The following is a 20,795-nucleotide window of genomic DNA, read 5'->3' as shown; positions in this document are numbered from 1 at the left end:
CAGTACAGCCCCAGAGGATTGTCCATGCAGAGAAAATGGGCATGTGCAGATCTAAGTATGCATGTGTAGACCAGGGGAAGCCACTGCCATGCTCTCTGATTGTGTTGGACTACAACTCCCATCAACCCTGAGCTCTGGCCTTGCTAGCTAGGGATGATGGGAGTTGTAGTTCAACAACATCTGGGGACCCACAGGTTGAGAAAGGCTGTCTTAAGGGATCCTTTGACCTCATCTGTGCTAGTTGGACCACTACCATCCGAGAAACTTGCTCTTCTATATAAGCCGGAGGTGGAGATGCCAGGGATTTAACCCGGGACGCAAAGCGGCTGCCTTGTACTGAGCCAGAGCAATACTCCATCTTGCTCAGTACTGTCTACACTGGCTGGCAGCAGCTCCTCGGGGCTCCAAGTCTTTCCAAGCCCCTCCTGGAGATGGCGGGGATTGAAATCAGGAACTTCTGCGCGCAAAGTAGATGGATGGTCTAACAACTGAGCTAAGGGTCTTTCCTTTTTAAGCTCACCCCAGAACTGCAGGGGCAAAGGAAGGAGGAGAAAAGGCTACCTTCTCTCCTCCGCTATTTCTCCCTATTTATCGATAGGCTTTCCGCTCACTTGAGCGCCCTCTCGCAACCGCACTTCTGCTACAAAGACGCGCACCCTTCGGGGAACTTGCTCCCCGGGACTCCGTCTCGGATATACACATCCTAGCAAGCAGGAAAGTCAAGGCAGCGTCCCCCTCTCCACCTTTAACCCCCCCCCCTCTATCAACCAGAGGTGCGCTTCTCTCTCTCTCTCTCTCTCTCTTTCTCTCTCTCCCTCTCCAATCCATTCTTGCATAAGACACAACCCAACATTAAGCAACCCCATAGCTCTTATTTGCCAGCCTTGAACGCTGATCCGATAAGCTCAAGAATTAACAAAAGACGTTTTGAAGCAGAATCCTTAATAAAGCTAGTCTCTCTCTCTCTCTCTCTCTCTCTCTCTCTCTCTCTCTCTCTCACACACACACACACACACACACACACACACTATGCCCGTGAGTCCACTCTGCATACTGCGCGCCCTTGCTCACCAGCAAGACAACCCCGGTCCACCGTCACCCCTTCCTAAATCCCCAGAAAGAGCGCTTCTGTTTACTCAAGAAAGTCGTGACTTCAACAGAGAAGAGCGCTTACTTCCAAGGAGGCAGGTTGAGCGCTTACTTCCAAGGAGGCAGGTTGAGGGCTTGCGTGTCTCGTGGAGAAGCTCTTCAGCTCAGGTCCACGGGGCTGAATTTCCACCCGGTGAGACCGCACGCTCGGCCCCCGGCCCCCTGGAACACCCGGAGGCCTTACACCCGAGTAAACGTGCATATGGGCTCTGAGCCCGTAAATATTAAGGTTGTGCCCTTAGCTTAATGGGATACACTTCCGAAGAAGTATATGAGAGATATTTGTGTGTGTGTGTGTGTGTGTGTATGTGTAAGAAAATAGTATAAATTTATTTTAATCTTGCCTTTTTGGAGTGCTGTCACCTGCCTTGGGCCCTTGTGGTGAAGGGCAGTAAGAAATCCAAACAACAACAATAACAATAACAACAACAACAACAACAGGCTATTCGGTATTCAAAGTATAGACGAATATAGTCTAATGCAATCTGCAAGCAATAAACTGCGAATAATATATTTTTCTTTAGCTCTATTTTACAAGGTACACCCTCGTGTGACATTGTTGTTGTTGTTGCTGTGATACATTTCTTATTCGTCTTTCACCATGAGGTCTCAGGGCGACTTACAATTTATAACCGGGTATTAAAAACAGTCAAAACATTATGATTATATACAATACACACATACCTAAATATATAGAATATATAATGAGCAGGTATAAATGTATGATATCATATAGAGAGGTGTATGGATTATACAGAGGGAGAGAGAAAGAAGTTAATTGGTCTTAGCGGTGGCTATTCTCCACCGGATCGAGCTGAATATCTAATATCCTCATCTATAAGTATTGCATTTTAAACCGAGTTTATTATATCGCGCACCTGCCCTTTGGAAGATATAACTCTTCTCTCTGTGCTTTCGGGTTTTTCTTTTTCTTTTGGGGTGTGACTGGAGCCTTCCGACCTCAGCCTTCTCCTTTAGCGCCCCGCTTTTCTCTTCGCAAACCGGGGCGCGAGGGGAAGGAAGGCGAAAGGAGCGCAACGGAGCCCCGAAGGCGAGAGCGCGAGAGACGGAGGAGGAGGAGAGAGCGCAGAATCTTTTTGCGAGAGACGAAAGTGACCAAGCCCGTCCTCCTTCCCTCCTTCCCTCCCTCTCGCAGCCACCTCTAGCTTTGGTCTAATGCTCTTTCTCTGAATTATTCCCCTGCCACTCCCTCGTAAAAACAAAACCAAAACCGCGCTTCTTTTCGTTGACCAAAATTCTCCACTAACCCGCGCGCCGACGGACTGTCCCCGCGCGCCCAGCAGAGACGGAGACCCGGGGCTGCCTTTCAAGGGAAAAGAAAAGAAAAGAAAGCACGCGCCCCGCCCCCCAACCCCAAAGCGAAGTGTTTCCATGTGAAGCGCGCGCTTTGGTTCGGCGGTTGCAAAAGGAACCTCAGCCCGGATTTTCATTGACTCTCCGGAGTAACGGACGCGCTTACATCTGCAATCCGGTCCACGTGAAATGCGAAGCCTGAAAGCGATTTCGACGCATTTTTAACGTGTGTGTGTTGGGGAGGAAAGGGGACCTCTTTATTTCAACGCGCGTGGACTCGGGGCCTTATTCAGAAAGAAACCACCTTCCTTTCTGAGGTTGACCGTCCTAAGCAGAAAATCCATCTCGAAATAGCCGAGACCCGCCAGGTCTTTAAGGCCACGTTTTGCTCCCCGAGCAGTCCGAGATCATGCATGTTCATTCGGACGTAAAACCCAACGAGACTTTCTCCGGAATCTGGCCGAGAGCCATTCAGAAAGCCTTGGCCGAGAGCCATAATCAGATTTGACACCTCCAGAATATATACTGCTCTCGCTCGCTCGCTTTTTTTGCTATAATCCCCAGAGCAGGTTAATTACAATTTCTGGATTCAAGAGAGAGAGAGAGAGATGACTGCAGGGCCTATCAGCTTTCAAATAACCAAATCCAAGCTACCCTTTTATTACGCTTAAAAACAGGCAGTTGGACTAAACGCGGGTCCTGCAACGCAAAACGCCTCCCTGCCTATTATTGTTGCTATTATTAAAATTTGTATACCGCCCTTCATCCGTAGATCTCAGGGCGGTTCACAGTTTTCTCTTATTCAGCACGCTACGGCGCAAAAGAAGCGCAAGGCGATCCTTGGAACAACGCAACCCCGACTACGTCTTCTCAGAAGTAAACCTTTTATAATCCACTGGGGTTTATTCCGAGGCAAGTGGGGTTAGGGGCTGCAGTCTATTAAGAAGAGCGACGTATGTGGGAAACTGATGGAGTCGGTAGAGAGCGCAATCTTTTGCGGATTTAAACCGGGATCCTCCAAGGAGATGAGCGCAGTCCCCTGCCACCAGAAAAAACAACAACACCCCACTACCAAACGTACACAAGAACTGGAAATCCAGCTGATTTACTTCCCTGAAATATTATCTCCAATAAGGTACTTCGGGTTCAGCAGGGTTTAACCCGAACTAGCTACCAAGCCTCGGTCGTTAAGAGATTTAGAACCACGCTAGAGAGCAAGGAAGGAAAGAGCCCACAAATTCTGGTATGGAGGAGTTAATTCCAAATAAATCCATCTCGATTTCTAAACACCTTTGGAGGTGGGATCTTCTTCCGGGGAAGTAGATTACCTTGAAATCAGCGGGGTACTTAGATCAAGGCAGCCCCCTCGCGAATTAAACGGGGGTTTGCAGGCCAGTGGCGCAAGGAACAAAGCGCAAGACTTTGAAGAAGCCCCGCTTGGTTCAGCTGAGGGCAGATTTTAAAGCTCGCGCTGCTTCGGTTGAGAAGGAAGCCCAATCCCATGCCCAGGATCGCCCTGCGCATTTCCTCTCCAGTGGGTAAAGACGCAGACCGATCTTATCTGCGCCAAGAGTGGGAGAGCGAAGAAGGAATTGCAGCCTCTATCAGCCGGACCCAACCGAACTGTTTCTGGATACAGGTCAGCTTTAGGAAGGCGGCACCTGCGTGTAATGTACACAACAACACACATCTTGTACGAAATAGGGCCGCCGGGTCAAAAAGCGGAGGGGGCCCGGCTCGCGCACCTTTTATCATCGGACAGAAGAGGACTTTTCAGCAGGCGTCGCTTACAAAGCGGCAGCGGGGGCTCCTGTACCTTTAATTGATGTAGAAGAGGCGATTTCAGGAGATAGTCGCCCTTCTATGCTACTATTAAAGGTGCAGGAGCCCGGAGCCGGCCCACCCATTTTGCATTTGGCCAGCGTCCCATGAAGGATTTCTCATAACGTCACATTGTCAATGTATCCAAAGTTAATCCCGGCTCAGGGTTGACCTACTGAACTCCATAGATACGACTCTTACAGCTCCCTTAATTTCAATCTTGACTTAAAAACCTAGCTGGATTTCATTCAATGCCTTTCAAGGTACGAGGGTTTTCTTGCATTTTAAATTATATTTCATATATATCCGCTTTTCGAATACCACACCCCCAATTAGAAACCCCCCCACAAAAATAAATAAATAAAACAGATAACCCTCCTCCTCCTCTTTTTATTTTATTTTAATCTATTTGGATTTTCTGCGTCTTGCAGGAAACACACCCGATTCTGCCCGGTGTTTTTGGCAGCGCTGCCTGATTGTGTGAAACATCTCCTTCCGCATTATTGCACGTTATCATCCATTCTCCACCCCCTCCCTTTACTAAACCAGCAACTTGTGTAGCAACCTTGCACACACAAACAACATGGAATCTATCACTTGTAGCCATCGCACCTCAAACGATTGAAACGGATAGATTTTTAACTGTACAGAGATCAAGCCAGACTTTGCAAGATGCCTTAGTAGTAGAAGCAATTAAAATAAACTACAATAAAATTATAGATGATCTCTCTCTCTCTCTCTCTCTCTCACACACACACACACACACACAATTACACTCCAATGATTCTCAAGGCAGGATAATTTTATTCTCCTTGATTCGGTTTGAACGCGATCCCATTCCGGATCTGTTGGTGCTCAGGCAGCAGGTCAAATAGCAAGCTGCCTTCAGTACAAGTCAGGTCACTGGCTCATCTAGCTCAATACTGCCTGCACGGACTGGCAGCAGCCTTCCAGAATCGTAGCCCTGCCTAAAGAGGTATTGAACATGGGACCTTTTGCGCGTAAAGCAGACGCTTTATAGCTGAGCTCCCTTCCTCTAAAAAGAAAGCAAGGTTCAAGTCCTCAATGTTTTGAACTACGGGCTGCATACAAAGCTGCTCATCTAGGTCAGGGCTGTCTACACGGACTGGCAGCGGCTCGGCAAGATTTCAGACTTTTCCCAGCTCTACCTGGAGAGGCGGTGGATTGAACTCGTGGCTTTCTGCACGCATAGCAGACCATCGGCCCCTCGGCTGCGGCCTCTCCCTTATCCCTCCAGGTCGAATGATTCACATAATGAAGGAGCCGCCCAATGCACACCTGGATCTGCAGCCGAGTTAAGCCGGAAATGCCCTCAGACCAATGCGGAGCTGGGACAGCAGTGGAAATGGGATCCTCTCGGGGCAGAGAACTGTCTCTCTCGTTTTTGTTTTTGTTTTGCTTACTGTGAAAGTTCCACAGAGCCTAATAATCCAATTAGCAGTGCAAACCTAGACATGTTTACTCAGAAGCAAGTCCGAATGTGTTCCCTGGGATTTACCTTTCAGTCTCCCGGAGAACTAGGTTAATAGGTGACTAATAATGGTAAATAAAACAAGAACGTGTTCCGGAGTTGCAGCCCAGTTTAACACTGTGAGCTCTATCCATTTAAAGTACATCACCCCTCTCCCCCACCCCAAGAATCCTGGCAACTGTCGTTTGTTAAGGGTGCTGGGAATTGTAGTTCAGTGAGCTACAGTTCCCAAGGTTCTTGGTGACGGGAGAAACAAATTAAACTAGCGACCACAATATCAAGCCAGCTTCTGCCGCTTCCTAAACTCTCTAAGCGCCACCCTGACGAAGCACTGTGGAGAACTCAAGGGCTTGTCAAATCCACATTTTTCAGGATCGCTCGAAGGCTTGTGTTTTATTCTTTGAATTATCCACAAACCTTCCATGGCTGATTTTAAGGAAGAAAACAACAACTTTGCATGTCTACTCAAGAGTAAGCTCCTCTGAGCTCAATGGAACTTGCAGGGGATATGCAACCTAAATATAATTATTGCTCTGCCAGCCCGGATGTGAATTTTTTGGATTTTCTCTCTCACACGCCAAACTCCTCGATCTTTAAACACATTTTTTTCTTCGCTTCAAAAGTCAGTCTCAGTTCAAGGATTTTATTCCCGGACTGCTTGAATTCATGAGTAAGCGGACCTCTAGATTTTCATCCAAAGGCACACACCTCTTAAAAATGTGGAGGTAATCAGCAGCGAGCTACTGGTCACGATCCCAGCAACGCGATTTGCTTTGAAGATCTGTATTGCTCGTTTAACATAGCGCGATCCTATGCACGTCTGCTCAGAAGGAACTCCCATTGACCTTCGTAAGACTGACTCCCACTGGAACCTTAATTGGGCTGTATAGTTTATACACACACACACACACACACACACACTTTAGGTCAATTAAAGGAAAATCTAATTAACACTAAAAAACATTTCCGCCTCATCAATGAATTAATTTACACTGTCAACCGCCCTGTGATCCTTGGATGAAAGGCGGTATATAAATTTTAATCAATAATAAAATAAAATTGTATCCCTTTTTTCCTCCAAGGAGCTCAAGGTAAAACGTACGCTGCCCCTTTTTATCCTGACAACAACTCTGCAATGCCTTAACTCTGGCTGGATCGGGGCCCAGCATCTGTTTATATATTGTAGCAGTACACCTAAGCACTGCAATGTTGTCACAGAATCCCTTAAGAACAATATTGTAAGCAGTAAGAGGTGCTTCTAATATTGAATTTCGTGGGAGTCTATGGGTCTACTCTGAGTAGGGCTAAAGTAGGCTATCACCTTGCGTTTCCCATTCCCAGACAGAAATCTATAGAGAAGATCGCCATTAATCGGTTTATACATTTTCGAAATAAATAAATATGTAATAAATTTTCCAACCAAATCTCTACTCCACCCCCCCCCCAACCAGAAGCCTCTGGGTCTCATATCCTAAATCCAAAGACAGCAATATTCTCAATTGTCTCAACAGATCCGTTCAACCGAAGCGGAAAGGCTCTCTGTGTGCGCCCCGGATAAATATGCTTTTCAATAAACAAACAAGAATTCTGGGCTTAATCTGGGTCTGTTTTCAGTAAGCAAATAGAGCCTCTGAGCGTAGACAGAGCGCCCTTCCAGCGCCCGGCCAAGCTCAGCTTTGCAAGCGCGCTGTCGTATCCTACTTGGAAGTAAGCAAATCCCTCCCAACCGCTGATGGGGCTTGGATTGCAGCTTTAGCATCCGAGCCTCCGCCTGTTTTACTCGGGAGTAAACCGCTTCAGTGGGCTCAAATTACGGCTCACAAAATCGCACAGCAGGAACGCCGTAGGATTGGCGCGGGGGACCTTGCGCCCCGGGACGATTTTTCCAAGGTCTACCCGGTGGGTTTGGGTCTTTCAGAATGCGTAACGAGGCATTTATCCATTTCGAAGTGTTTTTAAAAGCGCCCTCCTTTTAAAATATTAGGGACCTGACATTGAACGTGGCGGGTGAAGAGAATGAGGGAATTAATTCAGAGAGCCCCCGAAACTCTTTGGTGCTCAACTTCGCCTTAAAACGTCCGTCCACGCAAGCAATTTAGCCTCATCTCCCAACTCCGGATTTACAAACCTTCTAACAACTACTGCGCATCAGACGTTTGAAAAGAAAAAGAAAAAGGTTGGATAGAGATCAAAATAATTTAATATTTTTTTTTTGAAAATTGTGCTTTTAAAAAATAGAATTGAAATTTTACATTTGTTTAAAAATGTATTTTTTTAAAGTATCCTGCTTAAGAGAAACAGTTAAGAAAACAAGGTAGGGGTGTACCATGACTTTTCATAATGCTCCCCAAATGTTCCCCTCTTTTCATGACGAAAACACTGATTGTGTCTATTTCATTTATCCCTCTGCTTTCCAATTTACAAGTTCAAAGAAGAAGCCTTGATACGGCTATTTCTTTTATGGCTGTATTCTACTCAAGAGTAGACCTATTGAAATTAATGGGCCTAAGGGAGTTCTGTGCATTAATTTCAAATAGTCACTCTATTATTAACATGGGTGTGAGTGTGTGTGTGTTTGGAGATAGTGGGTCATATCCAATCTAAAAAACTCAGTTCCTCCCACCAATGATTTAAATTCACAATTTCTCCCCACCTTCTCCCCACCCCCACTCCAATTGGAACCTTCCAAGGATGCTGATTGGCTGAGGGGTGTCTAGTAATCTGAAGTTCATATAGAAGAGAGAGAGGTGTAAACAAGGCAGGGAAGTATTGACACAAAGGGATAAGGATAGCCCAGCAGCAGCAGAAAAAATTATAAATTCAGGGTAGGAAGGTCAAGAAACTAAGAAATTTTTAGCCAAAATAAAAATAAGCAGCTCAGGAGCACTTTTAAAAGGTCACAAAATATATCATGTAAGTCACACAATATGTTTAAATAACATGGTTCCCCCTCCTCACTTAAAATCCTGGGAGTGGTAGTTTACCTTTTACAGAGCACTCTTAACAAACTAAGGTTCCCAGGATCCCTTGGAGGAAGCTATGTGCTACAAATGTATGTTGAATATGCTTAAAATGTATTGTGTGGATGAGACCTTTTTTTTAACAAAACACAAAACAAAACAAAACAGCATTTTACCTGTCTTATGAATCTTTTCCATGCATCTACCATGCATCTTTTTGAATTATGGTGCTGGAGGAGACTCTTGAGAGTCCCATGGACTGCAAGAAGATCAAACCTCTCCATTCTTAAGGAAATCAGCCCTGAGTGCTCACTGGAAGGACAGATCCTGAAGCTGAGGCTCCAATACTTTGGCCACCTCATGAGAAGAGAAGACTCCCTGGAAAAGGCCCTGATGCTGGGAAAGATGGAGGGCACAAGGAGAAGGGGACAACAGAGGACAAGATGGTTGGACAGTGTCCTCGAAGCTACCAGCATGAGTTTGACCAAACTGCGGGAGGCAGTGGAAGACAGGAGTGCCTGGCGTGCTCTGGTCCATGGGGTCATGAAGAGTCGGACAAGACTAAATGACTAAACAACAGCAACAACAACCATGCCTCTGGGGTTAGGCTGGATGACCCCTGGGTTCCCTCCCAACAATTCTATGATTCTATGATACTCCAGTGGAGTACATAGCTAATTGTGACGGCAGTGCGCGCATGCATACTGAGGAAGAGGGACATAACGGTCTGGCTCTGGACAGGGCAGCTTCCTTACATGTGACAGAAAGCGTATATAATCGCAACGGGTTCCTCATCCCCCCACCCCCAAATAAATGCTCTATTATACAAAATTAGACATAGGGATTTGACTAAGGTACACATGAGCAGCTCAAATTGCAGGGAGGACGGTTCTCTCGGTGCATGTCAAGTCGCAATTTTAGCTTGCTACACACAGAGTGGGGGCAGAGATCCAATGTGCATTACCTGTGGTGTTTCCCCACATTTTCAACCCCATCCCCCAATTCCTATTCAATGAATCTGCCTTCTGAGCATGTGCAACGGCTGTCTGAAATGTACGCACCTCAGCTTAACGGCAGCTTTCATTTCCAAAGTCAATAGAAAGTGGTTTGAGGGGAAACACATGACCAAATGACAGTAGGATTGAAGTACAGTGGTACCTCGGGTTACAGACGCTACAGGTTACATATGCTTCAGGTTACAGACTCCGCTAACCCAGAAATAATACCTTGGGTTAAGAACTTTGCTTCAGGATGAGAACAGAAATTGTGCTCCGGCGGCGTGGCGGCAGCAGGAGGCCCCATTAGCTAAAGTGGTGCTTCAGGTTAATAACAGTTCCAGGTTAAGAACGGACCTCTGGAACGAATTAAGTACTTAACCCGAGGTACCACTGTACTTCTCAAGAAACTACAGGGTATCTATGGGTTGCGGTCAATGTGAGGAAAAAAAGAACGTAAGAAGAGTTTGCTGAATCAGGCCAGTAGACCATCTAGTCCAGCGTTCTGCCCTCACAGATAGGCAGGGTTCGAGCACTGCAGCACTCTCCCTTGCTAAGGTTTCCAGCAACTAGTATACAGAAGCATTACTGCCTTCAGCTAGGGAGGCATCAAGTAGCCAGTGGTAGCCCTCTCCTCCGTGAATTTGTCCAATACTCTTTAAAGTACCGTATTTTTCGCTCCATAGGACGCACTTTTTCCCCTCCAAAAATGAAGGGGAAATGTGTGTGCGTCCTATGGGGCGAATGCAGGCTTTCGCTGAAGCCTGGAGAGCGAGAGGCATCGGTGCGCACCGACCCCTCTCGCTCTCCAGGCTTCAGGAAGCTATCCGCAAGCCTTGCAAGCCCGGTGGGAGTTCCCGCGGGCTCACAAGGCTTGCAGGCAGCAGCCTGCAGCCCCAGCGAGTGTCTGCAAGCCTTGCGCGCCCAGCAGGAGGTCCCGCCGAGCGCGCGAGGCTTGGGGCGGTAGCCTGCAGCCCGAAGCACACGGAGCCCTCCAGAGGGTGCCCCGTGCTTCTTGCAGGTGTGCTCAAGGCTTGGGGCAGCAGCCGCGGCGGGGGGGGAAATAAATTTTTTATTCATTCCCCCCCCAAAAAAACGAGGTGCGTCCTATGGGCCGGTGCGCCCTATAGAACGAAAAATACGGTAATCCAAGCTGGTGGTCATCGCTGCTTCTTTGCAGGAGGGAGTTCCATAGTTAACTGCCTGCTGCGTTTATTTTATCTGCCCTGAACCTTCCAATATTCCCCTTCTGTGGACATCCCAAGTTCTAGTGTCGGGCAAGAGGAAGAAAACTTTCCTCTATCCACTTTCTCCAAACCATGCATCATTTTTATAAATGCTTTTTCTCTCAAAACTAAAATGTCCTGAACGCTGCAACCTTTCTTCAGGGGTGGAATTCACTCCATCTCCTTGATAGTTTTGGTTGCCCTTTTCCTGAACTTTCCCCAACTCTACAATACCCTTTTGGAGGAGAGGCAACCAGAACCGTACACAGTATTCCAAACCTGGCTGCACCATAGATTTGTATAATGATATTACAATGCCAAAAGTTTTGTTTTTCTCCCTTTGCCTGCATCACTTTGCACCCCTCCCTCTTTCTCCCTCTCCATCTGCACAGAGAAGCATCATGCTCCCCTGCCCCCAATCACAGCCAAACCAAATTGCCTGGGTGGAGGGGGAAGTAGCAAAGCAAAAGGCAAAAGTTATGGCACAGCTGTGCTGTGCTAGCCTCCTTCAAGCAGGGAGAGCCATGTGCGAGAATTTTGAAAATATGACCCTGCAGTCTTCAAGTGGAACAGTCCACTGGGTGGGGCCAGAGGTGAAAATGAGTGGAGCAACAGACTTGGCATAATATGGTGCAAACATGGGCATAGCCAGGATTTTGGGAGTGGGGGAGACACAAGGCACTCACCTGTCGTCATCCTCTGGTTCTCAACCTGTGGGTCCCCAGATGTTGTTGGACTAAAAGGTAAAGGTAAAGGTACCCCTGCCCGTACGGGCCAGTCGTGACCGACTCTAGGGTTGCGCGCTCATCTCGCTCAAGAGGCCGGGAGCCGGCGCCGTCCGAAGACACTTCCGGGTCACGTGGCCAGCGTGACGAAGCTGCAACTGGCGAGCCAGCACCAGCGCCACACACGGAAACGCCATTTACCTTCCCACTATAAAGCGGTACCTATTTATCTACTTGCACTTAGGGGTGCTTTCGAACTGCTAGGTGGGCAGGAGCTGGGACCGAACGGCAGGAGCTCACCCCGCCGCGGGGATTCGAACTGCCGACCTTACGATCAGCAAGTCCTAGGCACTGAGGTTTTACCCACAGCACCACCCGCGTCCCTCTGGCTTTGCTAGCTAGGGGTGATAGGAGTTGTAGTTCAACAACATCTGGGGACTCACAGGTTGAGAAAGGCTGGTAGCAGAATTGGAATGCAATGTCTCAGCAAAACAGTCATTTTAAATTACTTCCTTTTGACCTCCAGGTGCTCAGAAAAATCAGTCAAAATCTTTCTACTTTTAGTTCAGTATTTTTATTCACTTACTGGATTATTGGGGGGGCAGTTCCCCCCTGCTCCCCCCTGGCTATGCCCATGCATTCAAAAGTCAGAGGGGTTCGCACCTCCATGTTTTGCTCTCTACCCCTCATCCAAGCAAAGAAGAGGCAGGGTCCGGGTTCAAGGGCGCGTTCCACCCCGGAAGGAGGCTGCAAAGCAGAGCCAGTGAAGGGTGTGGCTAGGGAGGGTGTGGGGAGGTTCCTGAGGGCCTGATAGAGAGGCCTGTGGGGCCACATCCAGTCCCTGAGCCTGAGGTTCCCCATGCAGGTGTAGCACAAGCTCTGAGCTCCATCATCGTTTTATCCTAGTATATATAACACATTCCAGTCTTCAGGCATTGCTTATGTGAGAACAGAGAAAGCTGCCTTATACTGACTCAGGCAGATGATGATGATAAGAATAGTAGTAGTAGTAATATATTTTTACCCTGCCCATCTGGCTGGGTTTCCCCAGCCACTCTGGGCGGCTTCCAGTAAAAGATTAAAAGTACATTAAAACATCAATCATTAAAAACTTCCCTAAACAGGGCTGCCTTCAGATGTCTTCTAAACGTCAGGCAGTTGTTTATTTCTTTGACATCTGACGGGAGGGTCTTCTACAGGGCGGGTGCCACGACCGAGAAGGCCCTCTGACTGATTCCCTGTAACTTTGCTTCTCGCAGTGAGGGAGCCACCAGAAGGCCCTTGGCACTGGACTTCAGTGTCCGGGCTGAACGATGGGGGTGGAGACGCTCCTGCAGGTATACTGGGTAGATGGTCTACCTAAGCTTAGTACTGCCTGCTCTGACTGGCAGCAGCACTCCAGAGTTCCAGAAGGAGGTCTCTCCCTGCCCTGCATGCAGCTGCCAAAGAATTACCGTATTTTTCGCTCTATAAGACGCACCAGACCACAAGACGCACTTAGTTTTTGGAGGAGGAAAACAAGAAAAAAAATATTCTGAATCTCAGAAGCCAGAACAGCAAGAGGGATCGCTACGCAGTGAAAGCAGCAATCCCTCTTGCTGTTCTGGCTTCTGGGATAGCTGCGCAGCCTGCATTCGCTCCATAAGACGCACACACATTTCCCCTTACTTTTTAGGAGGGGAAAAAGTGAGTCTTATAGAGCACAAAATACGGTAATTGTGTCCTGTGCCACTGAAATATGGTTCTCAGCACTCGCCTAACAGCTTTGCCCATGCTCCTGTCCTGCCTTAGTTGGAGTGGAGGTGCAGTCAGCTGGCTTGTGGAATGGGAGGCTTTCAGGAGGACCAAAAGTCTTCAGGATTTGTTTAAAATTGGGGGACACGCCAAGACAGCCCCAGTGAAGACTGAGCATGCTCAGTGGCTGCGGAGTGCTGATTGACTTTTGTTGGGAGACTGAGAAATGGTTGTGGAGGGGAATGAAACGGCAGTGACTGGGATAGTGAGCAGGAGCACTCCAGGATGCAACATTTTGTTGCAGTCACCCATGTTCATTTTACTGGCATGCATTTCTTAAAAAATAAATGTATTCAGGGAATTCAGCCAAATGCATTCTAACCCTATTTATTTCAGCAGGGGTCAAAGCACAAGCAATCAGATTGTGCCCACATTGTTTTCATAAAAAACACATGTACACATTATGTTGTGTTTTACACACACACACACACACACACACACACACACACCACAGCACTCTCACATGCACCAAGAGAGTTTATATTTTAACTGATTTTACTATCACATGTTTATATTGTTGTAACCTGCCCTGGGATCTTACAGTAAACGATAGATAAGAAATCTAAATAATATTAATAACTATAGAATTAATAATAATAATAATAATAATAATAATAATAATAATATTATAAATAAATAAATAAATAAATAAATAAATAAATAAATAAATAATAAAATGTATTATTTTATTGTTGTTAGCCGCCCTGAGCCCGGCTTCAGCTGGGGAGGGTGGGATATAAATAAAAATTTATTATTATTATTAACTTGCATTCTTTCATGTTCAATCACACCTAAGATTGCCAATTTTTCATTTCAGGCAGGGCTCCTGTGTAAAATAAGTAACAATAATATACACACAGAGAGAGGTATGAATTCAATAGGTGTAGCCTTCCATTTAATGTGAGAGGCAGTGTGGTGTAGTGGTTAGAGCAGCAGACTTGGGAAACCAGGATTCAAATCCCCACTCAGCCATGAAGCTCACTGGGTGACTTTGGGCCAGTCACTGCCACTCAGTCTAGCCTACCTCACTGGGTTGTTGTGGGGATTAAATGAGGGGGAGAACTATATAAGACCATCTTGAGCTCCTTGAAGAAAATGGTAGGATATAAAGCAATAAATGCAGGAAACAAAGAAACAAATTAAAAGCAGCAGTGCCTCCAGGGATAAGAAGAGGCCTAGGATACCCAAGAGAGCACTGCGTCGTCACCCTTCCCCAAAAACAGATCTCCCTGTGAACGCTGGCCAAGCTGATGTTAATAGAACAACTGTGTTTTCAGAAAAGACATTACAGTCATACCTCTTGTTATGTTTGCTTCAGGTTGTGCATTTTCAGGTTGCGTCCCGTGGCGACCCGGAAGTACCGGAAAGGGTTACTTCCGGGTTTTGCTGCTCGCGCATGCGCAGATGTGCAAAATGATGTCACGTGCATGCGCAGAAGTGGTGAATCGCGACCTGCACACGCGCAGACGTGGGCTGTGTTCTGCTCATGTTGCGAATGGGGCTCCGGAATGGATCCCGTTCGCAACCAGAGGTACCACTGTATAGGCATTTCTTCACTAGAAAGGAGTGAAGTTGTTCTGAGACTGAATCAGTTTATTAATTCCAGCAGGAGGACATCATCTTGTCCAGGCTTCCTCAACCTTGGCCCTCCACATGTTTTGAGACTACAATTCCCATTTTTACTTCTTGTTAGCCGCTCTGAGCCTGGCTTTGGCTGGGGAGGGCGGGATATAAATAAAAAATTATCATTATCATTATTATTATTCCGGACCACTGGTCCTGCTAGCTAGGGATCATGGGTGCTGTAGGCCAAAAACATCTGGAGGGCCGAGGTTGAGGAAGCCTGATGGAATAAATTTAAAGACTATTTACAGAAATATTGTAAAATTAATGAATCTTAGAAGGATGTTGGATAGAAACTAAGTGGTTCCCAGCTGCAATGCTTTAAGAGATACGACAAAAGGTTTACAAATGGGTAAAAGTTTAATGGTAAGGATTTGCTGAACTAACAAACTGAACTGGAATACAAAAAAGGGAGGTATGAGGAGGTCCGGGGAAATAAGTGTAAGGAAGATATGTTATGGAAAATTAACGTGTTTTTAATTGTTTTTATTTTGTATGTTTCTTTTTATTTTTCATTTTTTTGTTATATCTTAAAAACTTTATTCTTTTTTCTGTATTTTGTATTTTTCTGTATCTTTATTTTTTGTTTTTGTGTAATTCTTGTTTTCTTTGAAACTTTAATAAATATCATTAAAAAAAAAAGAAAGATCTTGTCCATTCAGTGCTGGCTTGGCCTTTGAAGAAAGGGCACGGGGAATGACACCTGTGAAACTAGCTTATGCATTATTGCCTTACCTGCTGCAAGGTAGACATGTTATCTATTTAGCTCCCCTCGATTTTGCTTCTCCTCTAGAGTAAGCTCAGAAGCCTCACCCGAGGGGCTGATCAGCTCCACATCTACTTCACTTCAACCGCCTTATATTCTTGGAAGCTCCCAAAGGCGAGGTAGTCGCGAAAGCTTCTCTCTCTCTGTCATTCTTCTGACACCTCCCTGGTCCTTCCACCCACCCCCTCCCCTAGTTACTATAGCAACCTCAAAGTAGTTTCCCACCACCACCAGCCACACCCATCTGCCCACACCAGATTTCGTATGTGACATCAGCTGCAAGGCTGAAAAGGCATGACTGGGTTTGGCTGTACAGTGCTGCTAATGGGGCTGGTGTGCTATGGGTATCAATCAACTGCTTAGCACTGAGAGTGAGCAAAGGAGCTCCTCTCAGCATCAATCAGTTGACAGGTGCTGAGAGGAAGCCTCTGAAGTCATCAGCTGAATTTACAATTACATGAGGTGACTGAGGGGTGGACAACTCCTTAACTCAGTACTATAGCAAGCAGTGACTTATCAGGCATTCACAGGTAAAGATATGAAAGCCAGAGGCTCTACTGCTTCCTGACTCTCAATTGGGACCCAATACAGGTCAGTGCTCCCATTCCCACCTGATACCAGATAAGGCAGTGGATCCAGCCAGCTCACTATTGTCTATTACACTAACCCCATCTAGAGAGTGAAATGAACCCAATTATTTCACACCACAATGGCACTGGTGCTCATCTTTTGCTCCAGAAAACGGAAGTGGAGTGATAATAAAGATCTTTAAAGCCCTAAACCAGGCATGGCCAAACTTGGCCCTCCAGCTGTTTTGGGACTACAATTCCCTTCATCCCTGACCACTGGTCCTGTTAGCTAGGCAAGATGGGAGTTGTAGTCCAAAAACATCTGGAGGGCCAAGTTTGGCCATGCCTGCCCTAAACGGCCTCGGCCCAGTATACCTGAAGGAGCGTCTCTACCCCCATTGTTCAGCCCGGACACTGAGGTCCAGCTCTGAGGGTCTTCTGGCGGTTCCCTCACTGTGAGGTTACAGGGAACCAGGCAGAGGGCCTTCTTGGTAGTGGTTCCCACCTTGTGGAACACCCTCCCATCAGAAATCAAAGAAATAAACAACTACCTGATGTTTAGAAGACATCTGAAGGCAGCTCTGTTTAGGGAAGTTTTTAGTGATTGATGTTTTATCTTGTGTTTAATATTCTGTTGGGAGCCGCCCAGCCAGATGGGCGGGGTATAGGTAAGTGAGGTGCTGGACTTTAGGAAGGAGGCAGAAGGAGGTGTGAGGGCTCTGACAGGATCCTAGAGTTCCCCTTCTTAAAGCTGAGTTAGTACTTTCCCAGCTTGAGGAAGGAGATAGGAGGGCTCTAGGACCCTGACAGAGCCTCACGCCTCCTTCCCAAGGCTGGTGTGTGTGTATGTGTGTGTGTGTCAAATTTTGGCCTTGCCCCCCCCCCCCGCCCCCCGCATGTCAAAGTACTCTTGCAGCCCAACATGAAAAGTTGGACTGCCTTGATTTATAAGCATTTATTATTTACAATATCTTATTAGTTATAATCTTTGAAATTATGAACGCATACTGGTGCTGAAACAAGATTTCCAGAGCACCAGTTTATTCTGGGGCACTCATTGCTTCTCACCACCCCACAACCTTTGTCTGAAGAAAAAGTTGCTTTTAAAAGTACCAAGACCTCTCTACTTGTGATGCTGCTGTTCAGTATGCGCTCCTTCTGCTGCCTCCTAGTTATAATCAATAATATCTATATTTTTAATATTACAAACACATCCAAGAAACCAAAATCAGGGACAACCAATGAATAAAACAGAAAGATGCATTCTTAATTGCCTGCATATGGCTGGCGGAATGAAAAAGTTAAAAGTTGGCATCCGCTGAATCTCTATGGTCAGAGTATTCCACAATATTGGGCTGGTGACTCTGAAAGCTCGGTTTCTTGTCAAATGAGCCTCGCCAACTCAAGACGATCCCAGTGATCCAGCTGGGATATAAGAGTTCAGGAGGTCCCCAAAGGTGCCCCAGACCTAAGCTGTTCAGGGCTTTGTTAATTAATACAAGGCTCTTGAACTGGCTTGGAAGTAGATGGAGAGCCAGGGCAGATGTTTTAACAGTGGTGTGATGAGCTATAAATTAGCCATGTGAAATCAAGGGTGCACAGAGCCATTCTGCTGTGGATTTAGAAAAATGGTGTGGAATGAAATATTGCCTCTCTTTTTTTAGCAGGGGAAACCTAACACCCTGTCTGAAATTATGTACTACTACTACTACTAATAATAATATTTATACCCCACCCATCTGGCTGGGTTTCCCCAGCCACTCTGTGGCTTGCCCCCTGTGTAGTAATGGCCCCCAAACTTGGATGCCTTTATTTACTGTATTGATCTATTACGATACTTATAACCTACCAGCTCATAAATCCATCAGGACACCCTAGAACAAATCTCAAGGCAAATCTAAAAAAATGTAGTATAAACATCGACAATTGGGAAACACTGGCCTGCGAGCACTCCAATTGGAGAAAGGTGTCATGGGCTTTGAAGAAGCAGGAACTCAGGGCAAAAAGAAGAAACAAGCTAAGAGGAAGGCAGGCTTGGCAAACCCTCACCGTGATCAACTTCCGCCTCGAAACCGATGTCCCCACTGTGGAAGGACATGTGGATCCAGAATTGGCCTCCACAGTCACTTATGGACTCACTGTTAAGTGTTCATGGAAGACAATCTTACTTGGATACGAGTGATCACCAAAGAATAAGAATAAGGTGTGTTTGTGCTAAGGATTCCTGCATTGTGAGGGATTCCCTGACTCTCGAAGTCCCTTACAACTCTACAGTTCTTTGTTTCTGTGATCCTGTGGGACACATTTCCTGGTTCCCAGCCTCCTGGGAGCCAAAAGTCAATGATGGGTGAGGCCAAAGGCAGGTGGAGCAAAACCAAGCAATATTCCAACCAGTGTCAAAAGTTTTCTCTCTCTCTCTCTCTCTCTCTCTCTCTCTCTCACACACACACACACACACACACACCTCTGAGGCAATGAAGAAAGGTTATCCCAGTTCACATCTCACCAGGCTATTATAGCCCAGGAGAAGATGGAGTCGTGAGGGCCAGCTGGGAAGGCCTTGAAGGCCTCATTCTGCATCCCTGGCCTCCACCGTCCCGGGACACCCATCCCCTTCCCACTGCCCCACGCTAGGATTTTCCTCCGTCGTGCCTTGTCCCACCCATCAAACAGCTGTACCTGGATGACTCTCATGTTGAGGCCGGTCTCCTGCGCCAGCTGTTCGCGGATATGCCGGGTGGGCTTAGGGGTGGCTGCAAAAGCCGCTTTGAGGGTCTCCAGTTGCTTGGCCTTGATGGTGGTGCGGGGCCCTCTCCGCTTGGCCCCCAGGTTTTGGTCGTCGTTCTCGTTGCTGCCCACCTCCTTGTCCGACACGTTGGCGCTCTCCGAGTCCTTGGCATCGTCTTGGCAGGGGTCTTGGGAGTCCGGGGAGAGGCTGGGGTCGCTGCCGGTGGTGGCTGCAGTGTTAGGGAGAAGCACACGCACAAAGACACATGTCCTTAGATGTCCGCCTTTTCTCAGATGCGCATCCAACTGCAAGCATCTCTTCTCAATCATAATTGAATAGGGGAGCTGATCATATAGGATGGTTTGCTTGCTAAATAAGCAACGTGAAAGAAGGCACCAAGGGATGCGGGTGGCGCTGTGGTCTAAACCACAGAGCCTAGGACTTGCCGATCAGAAGGTCGGCGGTTTGAATCCCCGCGACGGGGTGAGCTCCCGTTGCTCGGTCCCTGCTCCTGCCAATCTAGCAGTTCGAAAGCACGTCAAAGTGCAAGTAGATAAATAGGTATCACTCTGGCAGGAAGCTAACCGGCTTCCGTGCGCTGCTCTGGTTTGCTAGAAGCGGCTTAGTCATGCTGGCCACATGACCCGGAAGCTGAACGCCGGCTCTCTCGGCCAGTAAAGCGAGATGAGCGCCACAACCCCAGAGTTGTCCTGGACTTAGCGGTCAGGGGTCCCTTTACCTTTACCTTTAAGAAAGCACCATAAATGCAGGTGTTGCTCAATATGTCCTGGATGCCATGACCTCTCCCCCCCCACACCTTAAAACACTTCCCCACACTGTGAATTTGCCCCCCCCCAGCCTTTAAATTATTTAAGGCAGAGGCAGTCACCAGTGCATCTTGTGTCAGTGAGTTCCACAGGTAAATGATGCACTGGACAAAGGAAGCCTTCCTTTTGCTCGTCCTGAGTCTCTGGCTAAGCCGATTAATTGCAGGACCCCAGGTTCTAATAATGTGGGAGAAAATGAAAAAATGTCCCACTTGTTTGTTTCTTTAGATGTATGCATAGTGATACAAATTATGACAAGCTCCCCCAGCAGGATGAATTGCTTTATGCCATATTTTATTATTTTCCCATTCATTTGCCAGATACTTTCTGTGCTGTTTCCAAAGGCTTTTTAGCAGTTTTTATTACATTGCGTGTATTGCCTTGAGACGCAGAGGTGGGAGGCAATAGAACAAACAAACAAACAAACAAACAAACAAACAAATAATGTTGCGTTTATAGTCCACCCTCCAGCCATGAAGGCCCTCAGAGCAGCTTACGAAAACCAGTACTAAGATGGGCTCACAATCTAAAAAGATGGCGTATGAGGAAAAAGGAACAAGGAGGGAGGAGGAAAAAACAAGCCAGGCACAAGTTATTGAAATCTGCTCTTCTTAAAGTTACAGCCAATTCACAGTCCACTGGAAACTTGAATGACAGTCCATTGCAGCTGGCTAACTATAGAAAGCATCAGTTGTATATACACTTAATGTACTTCCCACTGACTTCCTGTGGGCCAAGCTGGACATGAGATTAAACAAATGCCTCTTTAAGCAATGTTGTTGTTTTTGTGTGTGTTTTTTTAAATT

At 46.8% G+C, this 20,795-nt stretch overlaps 1 protein-coding gene across 1 annotated transcript in view; it reads right to left on the bottom strand.

The window, feature by feature from the left end:
- LHX1 (LIM homeobox 1) overlaps positions 1-20,795 on the bottom strand; it is a 55,842-nt gene that overhangs the window by 11,351 nt on the left and 23,696 nt on the right. The window contains exon 3 of the mRNA XM_080983140.1: positions 19,114-19,391. Within this exon, the coding sequence (XP_080839266.1) occupies positions 19,114-19,391 (278 nt within the window). The remainder of the gene's footprint in view (positions 1-19,113; positions 19,392-20,795) is intronic.

Source organism: Podarcis pityusensis, assembly GCF_964106645.2.
Source record: "Podarcis pityusensis genome assembly, chromosome: 15".
Taxonomy (NCBI): domain Eukaryota; kingdom Metazoa; phylum Chordata; class Lepidosauria; order Squamata; family Lacertidae; genus Podarcis; species Podarcis pityusensis.
Note: the sequence above shows the minus strand (reverse complement) of the source record. Positions and strands in the feature narration are given on the sequence as shown.